The sequence below is a fragment of the Colossoma macropomum genome, unplaced genomic scaffold (genome assembly GCF_904425465.1).
Source record: "Colossoma macropomum unplaced genomic scaffold, Colossoma_macropomum, whole genome shotgun sequence".
Taxonomy (NCBI): domain Eukaryota; kingdom Metazoa; phylum Chordata; class Actinopteri; order Characiformes; family Serrasalmidae; genus Colossoma; species Colossoma macropomum.
The window spans coordinates 32,282,904-32,305,824 of NW_023494796.1; the positions used below are offsets into that span (position 1 = coordinate 32,282,904).

At 40.3% G+C, this 22,921-nt stretch overlaps 2 protein-coding genes across 3 annotated transcripts in view; both read right to left on the reverse strand.

Moving 5' to 3' along the window:
• adgrb3 (adhesion G protein-coupled receptor B3) overlaps positions 1 to 22,921 on the reverse strand; it is a 994,217-nt gene that overhangs the window by 161,152 nt on the left and 810,144 nt on the right. The window lies entirely within an intron of this gene.
• Positions 16,307 to 22,921, reverse strand: part of LOC118816777 (echinoderm microtubule-associated protein-like 6) — a 126,848-nt gene continuing 120,233 nt past the window's right edge. For both annotated transcript variants that reach the window (XM_036583370.1, XM_036583369.1), the window contains 7 exons: positions 22,422 to 22,610; positions 20,487 to 20,659; positions 20,240 to 20,402; positions 20,043 to 20,146; positions 18,763 to 18,916; positions 18,565 to 18,665; positions 16,307 to 16,933 (listed from right to left, as the gene is read on the reverse strand). In XM_036583370.1, coding sequence (XP_036439263.1) covers positions 16,909 to 16,933; positions 18,565 to 18,665; positions 18,763 to 18,916; positions 20,043 to 20,146; positions 20,240 to 20,402; positions 20,487 to 20,659; positions 22,422 to 22,610 — 909 coding nt within the window. In that variant the 3' untranslated portion in view covers positions 16,307 to 16,908. The remainder of the gene's footprint in view (positions 16,934 to 18,564; positions 18,666 to 18,762; positions 18,917 to 20,042; positions 20,147 to 20,239; positions 20,403 to 20,486; positions 20,660 to 22,421; positions 22,611 to 22,921) is intronic.

Sequence of the window (22,921 nt, forward strand, 5' to 3'; positions counted from 1 at the left end):
ACTTGTGATTTGCTTGACCCCACAATCGACCTTCTGGGTAGTTGTGGACATTTTAGTGATTGTGCGCGTTTACAACACGATATCGCGTTCCTTTCACTTATAAACAGACCAAGCCGAAGTTGTTATTCGCTAGCTTTTTATTCGAATTTTCCGTTCCACCTTAAATGGCGCAGCAGTGTTCATGTAAAAGCTGTGTAACTGTCCGCGCGCCACAATGTAACTGCCGGCACCATTTAAGGTGGAACGGATAATGAGCTAACAGGCAAGGCAACGAACAGCCAGTTTAGCTAAAAAGACAGGCCGAAAACGCCGGTTTACAGTCACCGCAGTGAGCTTTAGTTGGATTTTTAGGTGTTTTTGTTGCTACAGAGTGTTTTCTGCTCCCAGTTTCCCTCTATAAAAATGTGAGACCCATGTTTATGCGTTAGCGAGGCTGCTAATTAGCCAATTTAGTCGCAGCTGCTCTTGGCTTCCACCGATATTTGGCCGATTAGTCTTTAAAAGCCGCCCTGAAGCCGTTTGTAAAGGTAGTCACCACCGTTCAGCTCGTGAACTGAGACTTGTATTAAGATGTTTTTGCTCTTTTAACTAGTATTGAAAAGCTTTTACTGATTTTAAAGGAACAGGGCAGTGATGGAGGTCAGGACCACACAGAGTATAGCAGGAGGCAGGCGAGAAGAGAAGAGAGCGACGGTGTTGAGGATCAAGTAAGTCAGGACGAGGGACCGAAACAAAGTCTTAATGGTTAAATATTTTATTAGTATTTACTTTAACACTTCAAGTTTGACTTATTAAATGAAAAAAAAAACGCGTACTTAAGTAAAATAACCCTGGACATAAGCAAGACGTCTTAAAGGGTCCATATAATGGATAAACCACAGATAACCAGACCCTGATGCCGCGTTGCCTGTTGTTCTCTATCTGATACGTCTGCACATCCGCCATGTTGGAGCGGTCAAGATCCACTTGTGAACAAATTCACCTGTTTTGAGAGACGAAGAGTCTCAGGATTAAATCAGCCACAACTTCCTTATTACTCAACCGATTTTCACCTAATCTGTTCTGTTATAATCTTCAGACACAGATTAATCCAGGCTGCATGGGCTGCTCTCATTTCTTTAATAACTGATCATGACAATTAGCCGTCCGGACCAGCAGGGAAGTATTCAGTCTGAACCTGACGCTAAAAACCGAGTTTAGCGCACGAAACATAATCACACACATATCAGCAAATCCATCTATGTGTGAATCACTTCTACGGAGCCCCGGAAGGGACGGAGTTAAAAAATAATAATAATAATAATAATAATAATTCGAGCCAACGTTTTGCAGTTCGTACGCACGTTTTCTTTTTTTGGCGGTGTTAGAGACCATCACACAATTACAGGAAGAAACGATCACCGTTTCAACATCCTCACATTCATATATCTACATCTAATCCATAGGTCTATTAAACTCTCTTGCCATTTGACCTCATCCCATATGAATGTGTCTGTGTGTGGTTAATTTGAGTTTGTTGAAACGTTGACGCTGATCATTTCTTCCTGTAATTGTGTGATGATCTCTAACGCTGATCATTTCTTCCTGTAATTGTGTGATGATCTCTAACACCGCAGCTTGTTGCGGGAGCAGAAACAGCGCTAAGCGGCCGCGCTGCGTCTCTGTTAGATATGATTAGACAGCGCAGTTCAGTGAAGATTGTGGTTGTAGTTTGTTGTCTTCCTTCATTTCACCACCAAACTGCAGCTGCACTGATGAATCTGAGGGCCGTTTTCTGTGAAGAGGAGCTGCAGTTTCCTCATGATGACCTGATGAGCATCTCTGTCCATCATCTCATCAAACTAACTCATCAAAACCCGTCAGACCGTCTCAGGGAGCTGTCAGTAACTCCTGCACAGGACAAACAACACGACCTGTAGCTACTACACTGATTTTGCTCACAAATAAAAAAAAAAAAATAAACAACCTGCGTTCAGTTAAAAATGAAACATGACAACGATTAAAAGAAAACGAGAGAACAATAAGAAAATCGTGATCACGAATATATAAAACGTATTAATTTTTTTTTTTACCTCCGTCCCCTCCGGGGCGCCCTACGCTTCTCATCTTAACACACAGAAAAATAAAATAAACCCCACAAAACACAGTAAGAAGGACGAAGCTAAAGTTGGTGTGCATTTAAGGTGGAACGGGAAATGGTGCAGCATTTAAGGTGGAACGGGAAAATTCGAACAAGATGCTGCCTGACTGAATTGAATTCAGAACCACTAGCCTACTGTGTTTGTACACTGTGGAACTAGACCTCTGCATTTAACCCATCCGTGCAGTGAAACATCCACATGCACACTGGTGAACACACACACTAGGGTGCAGTGAGCACACTTGCCCAGAGCGGTGGGCAGCCCTATCCACGGCATCTGAGGGAGCAATTGGGGGTTAGGTGCCTTGCTCAAGGGCACTTCAGTCATGGACTGTCAGCCGAGGGGATCGAACAGGCAGCTTTCCGGTCACGGGGCTGGCTCCCTAACCTCCAGCCCACGACTGCCCGACTGATGCATCCCTTGTAGGTGGAAAATCGAACACGAAGCTGGCAAATAAGGAATGCTATAATTTTCTTAGCTACAAAGCAACATCATCATTGTAAATGAATAACTACTACACCAAGTTAGATCTCCTGAATAGACTATTAAATTAAATAAGCTTCACATAAAACCAGAGGAAAAACAATCACATCAACAGGTTCTCTGTGCTTCACCAACCACACGGCCATATCTACACAAACATCACACAGACAATACACATCACACAGACATGAGTGTGGATCGCTGCGTTCCCTCCGTTATATAATCCTATCCCACTTTCTGAGTGTGATATTCTTGAAACAGTGTAATTTTGGACAGTATCTTTCTTAAACTGGCGCTCTGTAATGGTACTGAATGCAGTCCAGCAGCGATGTTGACCGTCCTAAAATTGCAGTGCCGTTGACGTGCCTGACAGGACCCAATGCGGCATCTAGATATGTATATCTATGGGATAAACTAATTCCCCTCAGGTTTTCAAAATAAGAGTAAGATGTAGCAGGAGATAAGTCAATAAAATAAGATAAAATAGAGTTTGAAAGTAGCATGTAAACAATGTCGGACCACACAGTCCACTGTAAAGTGTACCTTCATTTTTTTGGGTTTATTTTACTCATCTGTTACTCTCACTAATGCAGATCTAGTATAATCCTTAATTACTCAAGTATAACTAGTTAAGATCAATTAATGTGCATAAGACCTGCAGACTGAAGAGTAGTTTGTCTAAGTTAACACAACTTAAATACTACCGAAAGTTGGAGTAACTTAATCTGAACAATTCAAAACCAACTCAGAAATGACACAGTAACTCAGTCATTTTGAGTAAGGTCATTTGTTAGCATATTTTGAGTTAAGGTAACTTTATTCAGGTGTTTTATGTTCACTATTTTTAGTGAAGTTGACTTTACAGGTAGGTGCAGACAGACATTATGGGTTGTGTTTTAAAGAGTGTTCAAGATTTAGTGTGGCTGGACTGTTTTCCCCTCTTTTAACTATATATGCACACTTATAATGAATGGCATACGATTGTGCAGAGTGCTCTGTATCTGTGAGTTTATCTGATATACTGCGTACTTGTTTACGTTTAAATGATTTGGACTTTTCTTGTATTTCTCTAACAACTTTGGACATTCGAATGGGATCTTTGAGTTGAATCAACGTCCTGCAGTTTAGTTTAATCTGTTAAAACTTCTCAGCTTTACTTGATGAATGACTGGTCAATGCAACCTTGAGTAAAACTCACATCATTCCCATTGGCTCTTGGTGGCATACTGGGTGTGTCTTTCCACCTCGTTTAATCTACCATCTCTGTGTTGTCATTCTCCCCAGACTACCGTCCCTTGGGTGACTACTATTTTGAAAAATTATGCAAACTCATAAAATCTCAATCAGTATTGATTGTAGATGAGTGCTGAGTTAGCTGAGCTGTTGTGTTTCTACTTGCTGTATGTAGTTCTGGACACTTTTGCATGCTGGGTTGACTTGTTAGTGTTGGGCAAGAGGGTCTAGAGTTGTATTAAGTTAAACGCTTTGTGTTCTTGTCAATGATGTTCTACAATATAGTATATTTTTTTAGAGCAATAGACCACCGTAGTCATGTTGTCATTTTGTAGTCGGCGCCATGCTCTTATGCCCATATTAGGAACTCCGGGTCTGAGCTCCATTTCTGTATGACCAGAATGAATAGGGTTTTCGAAAAATCGCCTCTAGCGCCCCCTGTGTTCAATAAACATGTTCAGAATCCGACACGATTTGTTCTGTGAACATTTTTCTCCCGAACATCACTGGATCCTCTGAATTACGAGGTCGTTAAAGAGTTATAATACTAACATTGCTACATGTGAGCTAAAGCTACTGCGCACTGAATTCACATCATAAGACTGGCAGCCTCCTTAAGCGGGTTTTGTCAGTGTACATTTCCATGTTCAGACTGAGGGGAAATGAAAAGAAGTCAGAACAAAATCAGCAGGTTTCCCTGCAGTTCTCTGTTCTTCACCTTATGTTCACTGAAACACGGTAGATCTTTCCTTTTAGCTTGATTTGAAAAGATCTACAAACGTACCTGAACTCAGGCTGATCCAGTACAGACTCAGCTTAACATCACTGCTCACCCTGATAAACTGATTTCGGCTCTCAGAATATCCTAATTATTATTTTAATGCTGGTAACATTTTCTCAGGACACTCCCCAGCTTTTTGTTCGACTTTTCCCGTTCCACCTTAAATGGACCAGAACCAAGACAGACTCACTAAATTACACTGAAATCGGGGCTGGGCAATTAATCAAGTTTTTATGTTCAGTTACGAATTTGGCTTCATTACACTGAAATGCTAAAGAGGTTCTAGATATTAAGTGTAGGGTACAGTCTCCAAAATTCTTTGGGTAAAATGACCAAGTACAAAGACAGTCTAACTAAATTACACTGAAATAAAACGTACTAGATATGAAGTGTAGGGTACAGTCTCCATCATTCTGCTGTGTGATAACTGGGTAAAATGATCAAGTACCAAAACAATCTAACTGTAACACTGAAGTGACTAATAGGTTCTAGATATTAAACTGATAAAAGACATAGTAAAGTTTCTTATAAATATTTAACATTAGGATCTCGTTCCCACGCGTTAATAAGGCGTGGCCACGCATCGTTTTTGTTTATACAGGATGTCACCAGCGGGGCTCCGTAAGAAAGTGTTAACAGTGAAATGCCTTTTTAAGAGTTTAAATTCTGTGAAATTTAAACAAGATGGCTGATTTTTCCACTGTGTTCTCTGCTTATAAAGAAAGTAGTGACAGTAGAAACAGTTGTACAAACCAATCATGTTAACTTTTTACATTAACTTACATTATAAACTTAATTTATAATGTAAGTTAATGTAAAAAGATTTTATTCCAAGCAATTTGCGAACATTTCTGTTGGTCCATTCATCATCAAATTTCACACAATGTAAAAGGTGGTTGCTGAACGCAAATCAGAGAACTAAAAATCGCAAAAAATTGAGATACTTTTGTTTTTTTTGGGTTTATAGGACAGCAACAGTATTCAACTAACTAACTATCTAACCCAAAATGAAAGTTGGCACCAGTGACATTCGCTGACCACATGCATGCAGCTGCAGTAAGGCTCTTGCTCTTCAAAAGTGCACCCTCTAGTGGTCGATAGTAGTAAAATATTACCCTGAAAGCAGCCAGTCAGTGACTGATCTTGAAATTAATCAACAATCCGAATATTAAGTCCATAGATTAACACAGATTCTTAACCCACAGCACCAGGTTTTACATCCAAACCTGAACATAACTGGTCAAAATTCTGTTCTAATCTCATGAAAGCAGCCCATCAATGACTGTTCTTGAAGTTAAACAGTAATGAAATATTCATCCATGGCTTGAGAACGTTCTGTTGTTCCAGAGCACCAAATTTTAAATCTCAACCTGAACATAACATAGTTTGACATGGTTCTGTCCAGTTCAGGCCACATTTGCTGTTCTATTTGGGACTGTTGTTTAAGGTAATAAGCTAGGACGAAAATCTATACCTACTGGGGTGACTGCACCCCATTATCTTAGCTGTGGTTTAGAGTTTAACCCGAGTTTAAACCTGAATGAGTCACGTGGGCCCTTAAACTCCACTGCTGTGTCCTTGAAAGCTGCAGTTTGAACTGAACCCATTTGCTGTGTCATTTAAAAATCACCCGTATGCCACTAGATGGTTTGTATTAAAGATATGGTTTTACTGAGGTTTAAGGCAAAATGATTGTAATTGAAGCTCATTTTCAGCTCAGACGTTTTAATATTCCATACCTAAGCCTGTATACTTTCCGCCATGTTGTGTAGACTTCATGTTTTAATGAAATGCTGTATACTGAAGTACCACTAGACTTCCTCAACTATAGGAAGGATGAATCGCTGCAGTCTTAATTAGGCCTTCTCATAATTTGTTGCTCAGAGAACTGAAAGATGACCTGTGTTTGGCCTATCACTGTTACTGACTCCTAAGGAGACACATTTCATCTCAGCAAACATTTACTCTTCATTTCCCCACCTCCACACAGGAAAGAAAGAGGTAAATAAATAAAAACAGTGCACTAGCCATTCAAAATGATGTGCAATGCTAAGCAGAATGCTTTGGCCGCAGTGTCTTCAGACTAGGGTCAGTGTTCAGTACTGAAGTTGGTCAGGTCTGCAGATCAGTATGAGTCTGAGTGTCCTAGTTGGTTGCCATATTGTGGAGAACTGCATGAGCAACAATGATGCTGAGGCAAGCAAAGCAGCGCTTTAAGATACAGACAGCCTGTTCAATGCAGCAGCGCGCTTTCTGGCTTCTGTTCCGTCGTAGCTCTGCGGATGAGGTGGGCCTTTTGAATAGCCGTCACCAGGTAACGATACGGAGTGTAGTCTTGGTCAGTGTCGTTCCGTTCCATATCAGCTAATCATTCAGAAAATGCCATGGACATATCTTTAAGTTAGTAACTATATGGTTTTGATTGATGTGTTTTAAATTAGAAGTAGCCTAATAGAAATCAAAGACGCAGCATTGTCATTGTCATATACAGTAACGTGCATCATTTCCATTGCAGGGTTAGGTTAGGCCTGAAATAAAAGGCTGTGATGTTCACCAAATTATAGTTCCTTAACGAGCAGCTCGTTGCTACGTCAGAGTAACGAGCTCCGCCCACTCGCTGCACAGCCGGCAGTTCGTTCTCCAGCTCCTTACACTAAATTCCCAAACTGTCATCACCACTGAGCAGCTTTTTTGTTTTTTATTGCGGCAGTTTTATGGCTCAGTCTGATTTGGTCAGACTCTGAAGATCAGACTACACGTTTGGCGAATGGTGTTGGGTTCATTTCTGGCTGATTCCAGGTTGTTCAGCTGTTCTTCTGTCACAGCTGCCGACTGAAAAGCTGCTCAGTGGTGATGACAGTTTGGGAAGTTAGTGTCGTCTCATCACCAGAGTCTGACCAAATCGGCTTCGCCATAACATCACGGGTTTTTCACAAACACTGTATCACTCCGCCAAGACGCTGTTGCTAAGCAACGACTTTGACAGCTGTAGGAGACGCTCAAGCCATTTGAACGTTTTTACTTCTTATTTTGCCACAAACAGAAAACGGACACTTTTAAGATCACATTTGACCGACAGCCGATTTGGTCAGACTCTGAAGATGAGACGACACTAAATTCCCAAACTGTCATCACCACTGAGCAGCTTTTCAGTTGGCAGCTGAGACAGAAGAACAGCTAAACACCATGGAATCAGCCAGAAATGAACCCAATACCGTTCTCCAGACGTGTAGAATTTTGCAATAACACACGACCTCGAGTGTTCTGTTGCTTAAAATAAAATACCAACAAAATGTTAACCAGGCTTCGTGGGCCTAGCAGCCTTCAAACTATCTTTTGTGCAACAAAAATTAAAACTCTACTAGGTTGCAAAGTTAGTTACAGTTTTCATTGTTATAAACCATTTACTTATATATCCTCCATAAGAGCCACGTTTTTCCCCAAAACTAAAATTACCAGGAGCTTCCAAACCACATCTTGTTCATAGTTCACTACCACCCTGGACTTCTTGAGTAGGCGTGCAGTGTGTTCTTCTCGTCTTGCAGAACGTTAGTCCTTTTATAGTTTGCAACATGCGCTTTGGTCAAGCTCACACTCTGTGCGCTTCACAGAGAGAAATGGACGTTGGTAGTGCAAGGCAAGGCAAGGCGATGGGATTTTTGTAAAAATTTGATGATCCTAGAAGCCAAATTAGTCACTTTTCCCTCCTATTTCTATTCTGCTTCACACAAGTGAAAACAAAGTAATGTTGGTGGATTGTATGGCAAGCTGTCTTAGCTTTCATTCTGCTAATTTTACTTTACTAATAAGAATAAAGTTTAACTTTAACTTGATATCAAGATCCAAGATCCAAATGTGCCGCCAACAAGCTACTGTACACCGAAAATATGCCGAAATGCTTAATAAATAAAAATATCATGGCAAAATGGACTGGATTTGCTTGTGCATCTTACCTAGTAATGTTTCATACAGGGAAATCCTGAATGTACATAACTATATCTGTTTAATTCATATAATGCCTATTTATCACTGACAAACATTTTGGAAGAGTGGACGTTGGCTTAGTTATGTCTTTGTGTTTTGGATGTCTGCAAAGATCTACTGTGCACTTGTCCATTATGGCTGTATAATCATTCCTTGGTTGGCCTACCTATATAGCCCTTTAAGTGTATTAATAATAAAAAAAAATCCATGTAATTTCTGTTGGTTAGCATTAAAATGTCCTTGCTTTAATTGATACACTTTGGCTTGTGCCTGGTGACAGTTCACCAAATGACTGCTGGAACCTTGGGCCTGGTGTCAGGCAGATATCACGCCTGTACAAAAGGCCGTTATTATTACAGAGAACGTTGTAGGTCATCCTCAGACCACAGCACGTTTCAGACATCAGATAAAACAGCTTCGGGTATCAAGGAAAAACACTCATGTCTCTTTATTTACGTTGACGATAAAGGCGACAATGGATAACAACCCCAGCTCTTACTGACCTGCACTGTTATTATATACTTTGACAAAGATTAAGCTCCACTCCTCCAGTCTCATTCTAGCAACACCTTAGCAACGACCCGAAATACCATACCAATGGGCTAGCAACACCTTAGCAACCACCCGGGATACCACAACAATGGGCTAGCAACACCATAGTAACTACCTGGAATACCATACCAATGGGCTAGCAACACCTTAGCAACCACCCGGGATACCACAACAATGGGCTAGCAACACCTTAGTAACTACCTGGAATACCATACCAATGGGCTAGCAACACCTTAGTAACTACCTGGAATACCATACCAATGGGCTAACAACACCTTAGGAACGACCTGGAATACCATACCAATGGGCTAGCAACACCTTAGCAACCACCTGGGATACCATACCAGTAGGCTAGCAACACCTTAGCAACGACCTGGGATACCATAACAATGGGCTAACAACACAACAACTACCTGGAATACCATACCAATGGGCTAGCAATACCTTAGCAACTACCTAGAATACCATACCAATGGGCTAGCAACACCTTAGCAACCACCTGGGATACCATACCAGTAGGCTAGCAACACCTTAGCAACAACCTGGGATACCATACCAATGGGCTAGCAACACCTTAGCAACTACCTAGAATACCATACCAATGGGCTAGCAGCACCTTAGCAACCACCTGGGATACCTTACCAGTAGGCTAGCAACACCTTAGCAACGACCTGGGATACCATAACAATGGGCTAACAATACCTTAACAACTATCTGGAATACCATACCAATGGGCTAGCAACACCTTAGCAACAACCTGGGATACCATACAAATGGGCTAACAACACCTTAGCAACTACCTAGAATACCATACCAATGGGCTAGCAACACCTTAGCAACCACCAGGGATACCATAGCAACAGCTTTGTCAAGCCAAATCAAAGTTTGTTCACAAACCTCCTGTTACTTTGTGTTATTTTGTTTGCCAGATGTTGCAGATAGTGTTTATTCTTACCTCTTGTAAATGTGAAGCGCAGCACACGAGGACAGCACAGCTCAGCAGGCAAAGGCTCTATCCATCGCTATGGTGACGGCTGCTTCCTCTTTCCGCTGGGGCGTGGCAGGGGCGTCCCAAAGTTTCTACCCTTAATCAGGAGCGCCCTCCTGAGACATGAATGTAACTGCATATGGAGCAACCAGAGAACTTGTAGAGAGAATTCCCACTCTGCAATGTCTTCCGGTTTTCTCAAACGCTAGGGGGCGCTCCCGAGCGAGTCCAAAATGAATGTGTTGATATTGAGCATTTGAGCAAAATCATAGTTTATAAATGCTTAAACATTTTTAATATAAAATAATACAATTATGTCCTGAACAGCATAAAACATTTTAACACTGCTGTTATATATTTAAGAGCTTTTAAACTCGAGTTAAAGGAGTTTAAAACGGCACCTCATGTACGTCCATGACGTCAGTGAGCGCGAACAGCCAATGAGCTGCTCCGCTCGCCAATCAATCATCACGCTCTAGCAGTAATGCCCGCCTTCTGCTGCCCAAAACCCGTTTGCTGTAGAAAAAAGGAAATATACAGGTGAGATTTCTTTGTTTTTTAGTGAAATACATCCTTCTACTTTCTAAAATTAAAGAAACGTTCTGGGCGAGTGATTAGAAACTATTTAAACTTTTCGTTTTTAGCCGTTGAGCTCCGTTTACTCCCATTCATTTAGGACTCGCTCGCAGGCGCCCTCTGCTGTTTAGCAGTCCTGTTTTTGATATAACGGGGGGAATAGGAAGTGGCCAGGCTCCTCATAAACCGGCTCTGGAGCGACACCCTGTACCGAAGTGAAAGGGGGGACGAAACAGTTTGGAAAAGTTCAACACAAGTTCCACAATGTTAGGGACCGTCAAAAAACGACTATACAAAAAAAAACTACCGCTATCAATATTATTATAATAATTACCATGTTTATAAACACTTTGAAGAAATGAAAAGGACATCTAAACCCACGTTAAATGCTTTCTACGATTATTTTCCACACTGTTACCCGACTAAGAGGATTCTGTTAGCGGCACAGACCTCCTTACAGTAACAAATAATATGGAAAAAATATATTAGTAAATAAATTATTAAAGAAACTGACAAATACTATGTTTTACATAATGATACAATATTTATTTAGTCCTGCGGAGATACAGTCAACACCATTTCAACAGAAGTACTTGAAGATTTTATACATACATTTATTATGAAGCACATTTATACAATTACACATTCATGTCCAAATATTATATATATATATATAAAAAAACAACAGCACGATTATCCTCCGCTTGTGTACGATTGTGAACAGCTACTTCGTCCATTCTCAATGAGACCAATGAGCACTGAAGAAACAGGTGGAAATTAAACTGTGAAAAAATATATATGAGAGATGATTTATCCATTACAGATAGAGCTCTGCTGCCCTGATGGGTCGCTTTCATCTCCATACATTATGATGGCGGTGATGACAGAAGCTAAGAAAGCATAGACAGTGATGTAAACTGCACATGCCTGCTTTGAAAACATAAATAAAGAGTGAAAATCTGAAGAAAAGAAATAGGTTATAAGGTCCACAGTCAACGTATACAGTTCAGCTTCAAGACATTTTAAAACTGCATAGTAAACTTTGGTGTTAACAGTTCAGAAATCTCCAGCCTGGTCAGCGTTTGACCGAACTATGATCTGACTATTCGTCGGTCGAGCTTATTCTAACTGCGTAGAGCATCTCTTTGGACTCGGTTCCTCTGATTTTGCTTTCCTATGATGTCACTGTGGGTGCAGCTGATAGTGCAGCACCCAGTGTGTGAACGTGTTTATGTGAATGGTGGTGTTATTGATATGATCCTGTCCAGCAACACAAAATGCTGCTTTGCGCTCTGCCAATAACCAGCACACTAAAGTAAGAACACTTTGGTGATATTTATGAGCATCAGCACACTCTCTACTGAAGGGGAATTCCACCAATTTTTTAAAAATTTCCGCACAATTAAATGATTAATATGTAAGCAAAATCATTCGAGGTGGTTTGTTCTAGTTTAGGGGTCTGCAACATGCGGCTCTTTTACTGCCCTGTTGTGGCTCCACAGCAGAATCAGATTTGTAGGTAAAAATAAAATAATCCTCCTTTACAGTAAAATAAAGCTCTGCTGATCGTTCAACACAGTTTAACAATAAATGGTCTTAAACTCTGGAGTTAATGTAGAACTGCTAATTCACCCTTTAACCCTGAAGATCAGCACAGACTCCTGGTCACCATAGCAACATAGACAACAGTCTTGCCTAGCTAGTAGCTAACGAAACAGCAAAGAGAGAGATTTAAGATGAACATTGATAATTTGGAGATGAATGGATTTATTTGTGTTTATAATCACTCCAGCTGGTTTCCTGATACGTTTAATCTGCAGAGAAACTGTCCAACACTAAAGAGACACAAAGCTGAAGTCAGTTTCTTATTCGCTGGCTTCTTGTTTGAATATTCCCGTTCCACCTTAAATGGTGTAGCAGTTACATTCTGGTGCCTCAGGCACCATTTAAGGTGGAACGGGAAAATTCAAACGAGAAGCTGGCGAATGAGAAGCGACTTCAGCCTCGTAAAAAGTTGAACATTGAGAGACATTTTACTTAAACTGATCTACTTTTGAGGAAAGGTTTCCTGCCAGAGATGTGAGAAAAGCGGCTATAGCTGAGCTAAAGCTTAAAGCAGAGCAAAGTAAGTCTCTCTGTTTTCGTTTATATTTTGGGTCTATACTAGAACATCAGCACATACTGAGACATGTTTACAGCCAAGATGATAAAATGGACTCAAAACGTTTTGGCCCCCAAGGTGGTTTGATTTTTGTTGAAAGGACAAAACAGCTCTTCTTTACATGTGGGTTGCGACTCCTGGACTAGAGCATCATAAATATGCTGTCTGATGCCTGAGACACTGTTTTCTGACAGTTTTGAGAACATTTTGAGCTAAAGTATGTTTTTAAAACACAATGTTCACCGATGTGGGTTTTGGATACTAATTAAATTGCTATATTTGTGTTGTAGTCATGGTGACCCCTGGTTCCCATCACCACCACTGTAAAGAAATCTGAACCATTTCACACCAAACCACTCTGAATGACTCTGTTTACATCACAAACACTCAATTATGCAGAAATTTTGCAAAATCGGCAGAATTTTCCTTTTAATTGCAGCACTGACAATGACTTACAGAACAAATAAATATAAATGGCATAAAGGACTAATGTCCCTTTACTTGCATTTTTAATATTAGAGTATAATCTTTGAGCAGATCACTTGTACGTTTCATACCAGTAGCTGATGCCTCCTTTTCATCCACCTTCCCATTCACTTACCATTGTATTAAAACTGTCTCGATCCATTAAATGTTACCTTTACCGTAATACAAATAAAGCATATCAGGGATATCAGATACGTACTTATTCCTGTGTCCATAGTGCATAGCTGTGGGCTGTTCATAAGCCATTTTCAAGTACTGAGCTAACTATTAATTTGTGCTCCAGCATTTGCAACAGATTTTTTATATGCAAGATATGCATATCAATTAATCTCAAACGATTTAAATAAATAAATAACCATTCAGTCAAGATGTTCCAGCTGGTTAACTACCAATCTCAACAGAGGCTCCTAAGAAGCTTTTTAATTTGTAGAATAACAAGTTAGGCAGATATGTTTCCCCTTCATGAGAACGGCCAATGAAAGATAACACTATTAATACACTATCAGGTTCAGTACGCATGATCATATCGAGAGTAAAAGTTTTGGGGATTAGCAACTAAACAGTAAATAAAACTAAGCCTAGTACTGCAGATTTATACAAGACTGCAAAAACATACAATGGCCAAAAGTATGTGGACACCTCATCTAATGGGCTATTTCAGCCACACTCACTGCTAACAGTTGCATGTAATCAAGCAGACAGCCATGCAGCCTCCAACACAGGAACATGCTGAGCTCAGTGGCTTTTAACATGGCACTGTCATGTGATGCCAAATATCTACCATGCATGCTCACTAAATTCTTGATCCATATTAAAACCCATGGTTTTATAATATGGCATTGAGTATGTATACATGAATGTAATGTTGGAGTGTCCACAAACTTCTGGCCATGCAATGTATTTCGTAAGGAAGCCATAAACTACCAAACCAATGACCAAGTTTAAAGATCCTTAACACTCCCAATGTCCTTATTTTATCAATTATGAAAACAATGAGTGTGTTTTCATGCATTTCAATGCACAAAATCACAAAATCTTATTTTCTTCAGTTATTAAAGATGATTAGAGAGGAACCTCAGCCGATTTTTCTAAATTTCTGCATAATTCAGTGGCTGAGATAAACAGAGAGATTCAGAGTGGTTTGGTGTGAAATGGTTCAGATGCCTTTACAGTGGTGGTGATAGGAACCAGGGGTCGCCATGACTACAACACAAACATAGATATATTATACACTATTCAAAACCACCAGTGAACCTACAAGAGCCATCTGAGCTTTTATATGGAACGTTGAAGATGATAAAACAGTGGAAAACCTGAGGAAATATGTTTCCTTTGGGGACTATTTTACCTCACAGCACCCAGCATGTGTCCCTCCACCATGAATGGATTCAAAAACATAAAATAACAAGATGTTTTAGGCCAAAACAATCACAAATCTATCTTTACACAGTGTCTCAGGCTTCCAGCAGTGAATTCATAACCATCTCATGTAGTGACTTTCTGTGAGGGAGCTTTTAGAGGTGGACGTCTGGTTCCTATCACCACCACTGTGAACAGTTCTGACTCGGTAAGAGTATTTCACACCAAACCACTCTGAATGACTCTGTTTATATCTTAACCATTTAATTATGTGGGAACTTTTGGGAAAATTGGTGGAGTTCACATTTAAATGCATATAAACACACTCGTTTAGAAAAAACCTACCAAACTAGAGCAAAAAAGTACCCTCAAATTGTCGTCCCTTGCTCACATTAACTTGTCATATATTTCAGCAAAATTATGAGAAGTAGCTAACTAGGCTAGACTGTATTAGCCAGCTGGTTATTTATGTATGTATTATTTATATTAAACCAGCTGTATGGATGAAGCTCCTGCTGACTCTAAACTGAACAGCATAACGGCTGTTTACACATTTTGGTCCGAGGCGTCTGCACATACTATTACCGATAAACTTTTCGAGCACTGAGTTAAGTTCAAAAATGGATTCATATGAGCTAATGAGTTATGAATATGTGACCATTTGAATTGGATCACATCAGATGATGTAAATGAACATGTAAATTTGTGATGGATTACTAATAAGAGGGCCTGAAAGTGTAATAGAATATTCTTACATATCTACAGTACTGAAACAGTCAGAGAGCACCCTTCATTAATTCAGTTTATAGTCAAAAGTGGCCTTTAAATACCAGTTATTCAATTTTCAGCAAGCATATTCAACTAAATTAAATATTTACAAATTTTCAGTGTTTAGTGTGTCCACTCTTTGATTCAGTTCCTCAAGGAATCTGCAGACACGCCTCCAAAGTTCAGTCTCAGAAGTTGGTTGATCGTTTTCTGAAGTAATCAAACACATTCAGTGGTGTTGAGGTCTGGACGCTGGGGTGGTCAGTCCATCGTTCAGCTTCTTTGTTTGATGTGTCCGTCTCCTTTTCTCAGTGAGGTTCTTCTTGACAGCTACACATCCTTTCAGACCCATAGCGCTGAGTCGTCTTCTCACAGTGGAAGGATGGAGAGAAACACCTGTGGATGTTTTCAGATCTGAAGCAGCTTGATTTTCTCCTCTCTCTCAAAGATGAAAGCTTTAAGTGCTGCTTATCTGATGGGGGCAGTTTTGGGGTCTAGCAGGTCTTCCAGGTGGTTGTTAGGAGGCACATTTTCTCTGTAGCTTTTAATCTCCTCAGAAATGTCTGCTGAATTGAGTTATGTGTACTTAATTGCGGTTTTATCTGGAAATTGAATATATGATGGTGGTCTCTGACTTTTTCACAGTACTGTACACGTTTTTCCATCATTCCAAGCACTGTGCTTCACTAACAGCCTTTACCATCTGATGCCAATAAGAATGACAAGAACGCAGGATGGCTACAGCAGTGACTAGCCTATTTTATGGAGTGCAATAAAAATGGTCTGTAATTCATCATGTCATAGAATGATGCACAATTTACATGCATTTATTAATTGCACACTGTCTTGAACTACCACGGATATGAGAATATGTAAAAGTGGACCAAGTTTCATAAGTTTGAATGCATAGTTCACAACAATTATTACAAATTAAACAACAAAACCTCATCATTATATCATTATATCATTATATAGCACCATAGCAGTACAATACTCAATGGATCTAAGAGACCGAGACACACGTGAAAAGGCACTTATGTTTGGTGATTATATCCTAAAGCTAAGAGGAAAGACTACACAAAAATAGTAAGCATTACTCCCAAAAACACACACAGGTTCGTAAGTAAACAGACGTTGGCAATCTGTACTTCAGTTACTCCGTTTAGAACAGATTACATTGTAAACTTAAGTATTTACCTCTGAGGTGAGTTTACGCCACTGTACTCCACTATTACATTAAGAATTCTGCGTATAATCACTCTGGATCTGGATCTTCAAATGGCGCTTCATTTCAATGCGACGTCCTTACTCGCTTTAAGCAACCGTGCCAAGTGCAGCCAGGTCCTGAACAGTGTAGGTGCAGTTTTAGAGTGCTTACTGTCTTCACAAGGCGGAGTCACAGACATTTCCATACAAACACGCTGCAAGACAATAAGAGCACAAAGAAACCTGTGAAATAAATGTCTGAATTTGACAAATCGCTTTCAACATTCTTTACATGCAGCGATCTGTGAGGAAAAGCATAACAGGCCACTGAGTATGCACACAGGAGGGTTAGTAAAGCTTTGCTATTGCCTAAATAAGCCTTAATATGATACTATATCTGATTTGTAACTCATTGAAATGAGCAGAGATACTAGGCCAGATTCATATTTACGTTTACATTTTCCTCCGAAACTTTTTGGAAAAATTACAGTGGAATGTGTGTTTTAAATTATTTCCACTGGGTTCAACATTTTGCTTCCCAACACAATGAACTTTCAAAGTCAAGGACATATGTGGAAATACTATTTAAGACCCCGTTTACACCCGGTCACTCCATGTGTCCAGAATCAGGATCGTATCCTGATAAGACTTCAGCCACATGCGTTTACACTTGGTATTTGAATGTGTCTCTGGTTAGTCGGACTGAAATCTGATTGCCGTGGGACAGAATATGCAAATCGTTGTACAGGGACATACTGCATGGGGAGGGGTTTTGGTTGTGCTGGGAGGATTTTTGGTTGCACTGGGAGGAGTTTTGATTGCACTGGAAGGAGTTTAGATTGTACCGAGAGAGGTTTTGGTTGTACCGGGAGATGTTTTGGTTGCACTGTAAGGGGTTTCGGTTGTACTGGGAGGTTTTCTGGTTGTACTGAAAGGAGTTTCAGTTGTACTGGGTGGAGTTTTGGCTGTACTGGGAGGGGTTTTGGTCGTACTGGGAAGAGTTTTGGTTGTCAAATGTGTCTTGGAGAGACGGATGTGTTTACACTGCTATAAAGTGTCTCAAATGTGTCTCAGTCCACCTCCTAAAGTGGTGTAAATGATCAGATTTGTATCTGTTTTAAATGCGTTTTGGCTGCGTTTACACTTGCATGTTCATGTGGCCTCATTCAGATATAATCCTGATACTCAAGATGCATTAAGTGATCAGGGCCTAAACATAATTATTATGTAAAAAAGTAATTAAATATGTATTTGTGCAAATTCATTTAAATATTGTGACAAACAAGAACAATAACTAGGCTTGTTAGTGTTCACTCAATATAATACTGAAGATGACACAGCAAACCATGTGCTTTCATAAATCACAAATCTTAGCTGTCTTTTATTTATGTTTTTCCTACGGTCTCACATTTTTTGGAAATGTGTTTGTACTTTCTCAAAAATAATTACAGTGTAATGGAGTGTTTAAAATTATTTCTACTGGGTTTAACATTTTCCTTCCTGACACAATGAACTAAAAAAGTAAGGGACAAATGTTGAAATACTTTTTTTGGCCACTGAGACCCCGTTTACACCTGGTCTCTTCATGTGTCCCGTATCTGGATTGTATCCTGATCTAAATTTAGCCACATGCATTTACACTTGGTAGCCAAGTGCATCATCGGATACTTATGAATTATGTTGTTCACCAACCAGACAGCATTTGTACTCTAACTTTCTGCATGTGGTCCACAATTAATAAGCTGAAGTCACGGAAATGATGGACAGAAAAAATAACAGTAATATAAAGACCTAAACCTTATTTCAACTGTTTACCAGATAGACCTTCAGCATATTTCTGCCATACCTGCAATCATCACCTCCAGTGCTGATCACATATTTATCGTCGTAGGAGAAGCGGACGTTGGTCACGTGTGCAGAATGACCAAAGAACCTCTTGTGTTTGGCCTGGGGAGCAGAGAGATCACATGAAACCTTTTCAAACTGGCCACGCTGACCTACTAATCCCTCACTACAGTGCTTGTTAGTGCGCAGGCAAACGTACAAACTTCTCAGAGCAGGGGAAGTCGAAGAGCTTGACCAGACCAAAATCATCTCCCGTTACCACATTGAGGCCAGCGTGTGAGACACAGGCACAGTTTACATCGGCTTTGTCTGCGTTCCTCGGCCAGACTCCCAGCACCTCGTCACCGAGGACGCTAGAAAAAGAGTAAAGTCATTCAGAACGTGCACACAAAATGTTCTACAACTACATCACGAAAAAACTTGTTTAAAAAAAGCTTTTTGAAATCTGGAGCACTCGGCGTCTTCGTTGTCGCCAGTACAGCAACCGAGACCCCAACGTGTTCCAAAACCCCCTGCAATTAGCCTACTTTATCCTCCAAATATCCTGAGTTTATTCTTGTAACTTGATGACTTTATTATCGAAATATTACGACTTCATTCTCAAAGTGTAGTATTTTTATTTTTCTTTAACAGTGATCCTAACAGTGATTTTAACAGTGAGCCATCATACTGAAACACATTTTTTTTTGCAATTTTTGTTTTCCTGATTTCAAAAACTGTAGCTACAGATGGCATTAATGTACGTGTGTTTAGCTTGTTTTTCCAGGCAAAATATCAGTCTTTTCTTCCTCTTTTGGCTAAAAGTGTCACTTTAGACCATTTTGACCAAAATGTTTTGGTGGCCAAACTTTTGGTGCATCTCTTAAATATTCTGCACGGAGTGAAGGTTCTCCTATAACCACTTTACTGCTGACCATTTAGGTCACCTTCATTTTAAGAGGGTCTTTTTTGTGTTTTATGCTTAAAAAAAAAACAAGCGTTTGACTGAGCATTTGATTGACAGGTAAATGAAACGGTGATTTTAAAGGATGCAAAGCGGTGACCATTTTAAAACTAGCTTATATAATAAACACACACACACACACACAATATCTGAACAGCTTATCCTTCTGGGTCGTGAGGGGTACTGGAGCCTATCCTAGTGGTCATTGCCGGAAGGCAGGAAACACCAAGAGGATAAGCAGCTTATACAATAACCAATAAATTGCCAGTAACCAATAGCTTTTCCCCATGTTGGAAGAGAGAGAGTGAAGACATCACAGATGATAATTGGTCAGCTGTGGAATGATGTATGGTGCATTTTTGTGGACACTCAGCAGAAAAGCTGGTGTTTTTTTCCAACTTAAATGTGTGATTTAAAAACTATAGGCTGCTTTTCCATGTTGGTCCACAGACAACATTTAAAGAAGTGCACTTTAGAAGTTTAAAAGTGGCCTCATCTGCACTCTCTCTTCAGCCATGATGCTAAGATAACCTAACCTGGTCCAGGAAGCCCAGGTTATTCTGTCAATTACAGTCTGTTCAGTCGCTATTTTGCCTGATGGCACTTCATGGACTTGGCGCTTGTAGGCTCCTGTAGAAACCTGCAGAAGAAGAACAGCCCACCGTCACACTTACACAGATGAAAGCCCCCTGTAAAACACTGTTTAAGGTTTGTGAAGCAATGAAATCTCCACCTGAATGAACCTGCTGTCTGCAGAGAAGTCCATCTGTATGACGAAGCTGGGGATGTCCTTGCAGTAGCCGACACGGTTGAGGGAGGACCCTTGCGTCAGGTCATATAGGTCCACAGTACATTCAGCTGAGCCCACCGCCAGCAAATGCTTATCGGGACTGAACCTGGGAACCACAACCCAACGTAAAGTGACAGCATCCTCTCTGAGATTTCTTCCTGCATTTTGGCAGATGAATATGTGTCTTTACCGAATATCCTGTATGGCGGAGCTCCTGTCCCGCTTCTTGCCCCACATCTTGAGGGAGTTTGTGAGGAGGATGACAAACTCGCCGTTCTTCATACCGATAGCCACCATCTCTCCATCGGGGCTGTAGCTCGCAGATTTGGCTGGATGGCCCAGGCTCACCTTGTTCAGAAGTTTCTGTGTAAAGAAGGCATGCGTGTTAGTTTAGTCTGTGCTGGTGGTCTCAGAGTGCTTATACTGACCATGTGGTTTTTGACATTGCATGGACAAAAGTAAAGGCAAAATTCTGGCTTCAACATGGTAGTTACTACTTTTTGGCTATACAAAACATTTGTACGCAATTTTAACAGCGGTGCGTCAAAGTTTGTTAACCCTTTAGAATTTTCTGTATTTCTGCATAAATTTGACCTAAAACTTCATTGGATTTTCACACAAGTCCTAACAGTAGATAAAGAGAACCAGATTAAACAAACAAGACAAAAATATTAGACTTGGTCCTTTAGTTATTGAGGAAATTCATTCCATGTTTCATATCTGTAAGTGGCAAAATTATCTGAACCTTTAGGATTAGCAGATCATTTTGAGGTGAAATTAGAGTCAGGTGTTGTCAATCAATGGGACGGCGATCAGGTGTGAGTGACCAGCCTGTTTTATTTAAAGAACAGGGATCTATCACAGTCTGACCTTCACAACACGTTTGTGGAAGTGTATCACGGCACAAACAAAGGAGATTTCTGAGGACCTCAGAAGAAGAGCTGTTGATGCTCATCAGGCTTGAAAAGGTAAGAAAACCATTTCTAAAGAGTTTGGACTCCACCAATCCACAAATTGTGTACAAACTACCCAGGAGTGGTTGACCAACAAAGATCACACCAAGAGCGAGGCATGTAATAGTCCGCAAGGTCACAAAGGAACCCAGGGTAACACGAGTCCACCATCAGGAGAACACAGAACAACAATGGTGTGCATAGCAGGGTTGCGACGAGAAAAACGCTGCTCTCCAAAAAGAACATTGCTGCCCGTCTGCAGTTTGCTAAAGATCACAGGGACAAGCCAGAGGGCTACTGGAACAATGTTTTTGTGGACGGATGAGACCAAAACAGATCTTTTTGGTTTAAATAAGAAGTGTTATGTTGGGAGAAAGGAAAACACAGCTTTCCTGAATAAATACCTTATCCCATCTGTGAAACATGGTGGTGGTAGTATCATGGTTTGGGCCTGTTTTGCTGCATCTGGGCCAGGACAGCTTGCCATCATTGATGGAACAATGAACTCTGAATTATACCAGCAAATTCTAAGGGAAAATGTCAGGACGTCTGTCCGTGAGCTGAAACTCAGGAGGACGTGGGTCATGCAGCAAGACAACGACCCTAAGCATACAAGTCGTTCTACCAAAGAACGGTTGAAGAAGATTAAAGTTATTGTTTTGGAATGACCAAGTCAAAGTCCTGACCTTAATCCTATAGATATGTTGTGGAGGGACCTGAAGCAGCAGGTCATGGGAGGAAACCCACCAACATAACAGAGTTGAAGGTGTTTTGTACAGAGGGGCTAAAACTCCACCAAGCCGATATGCAGGACTAATCAACAGTTACCGTAAACATTAAGCTGCAGTTATTGCTGCACAAGGGGGTCAGACCAGATACTGAAAGCAAAGGTTCACATACTCACTCACAGATCTGTAATACTGAATCATTTTCCTGAATAAATAAATGACCAAGTCTAATATTTTTGTCTCATTTTTTTTTATTTGGCTCTCTTTATCCACTATTGGTGAAAATCTGATTAAGTTTTAGGTCAAATTTCTGCAGAAATATAAAAATTCTAAAGGGTTCACAAACTTTCAAGCTCCACTGTAGATAATAATATGCTATACTGTGTCAGATGAACCACATACGCAAGTCTTCTTGCCGGCTATTACTAACTAAAGTCTACTAACTTTGTCGACCAGGTCCCATATCCGGATGGTCCCATCATCGCTGGCAGTGATGAAGACGTCTTTGGCGGGGTGAGTAGCCAGCCCCCAGATCTCTCCCTGCATGTGGCTGTTTATTAGGATGTTAGAGGCAGCATTCTTCTCCCCGACTTCAATGATCTCTCCATCCTTTGTTCCCACCAGGATTTTCCCCTGAACCCATTGGAAATACCCAATACAATATTGGAAATTTCTGTTAGGTGAAAAATACAATGTACTGATTAACTACCATTATTATATATGAGTCTAATGCATGACTGTATGCATACGTACTACAACAAAGTAGTTTTACAGGGAAAACAAACACAAAATAGACAGTACTGTGCAGAGAGTCTGTCCTTTTGTTTATTTCATTTCCAGTCAAAATGGTCATTGAGTCAGAAAATAAGCAGGACACATACACAGAAGCCTCCAGCACTAACTTTAACTCCTCCATCCTTCCAATCTTACAACCAACAGCACTC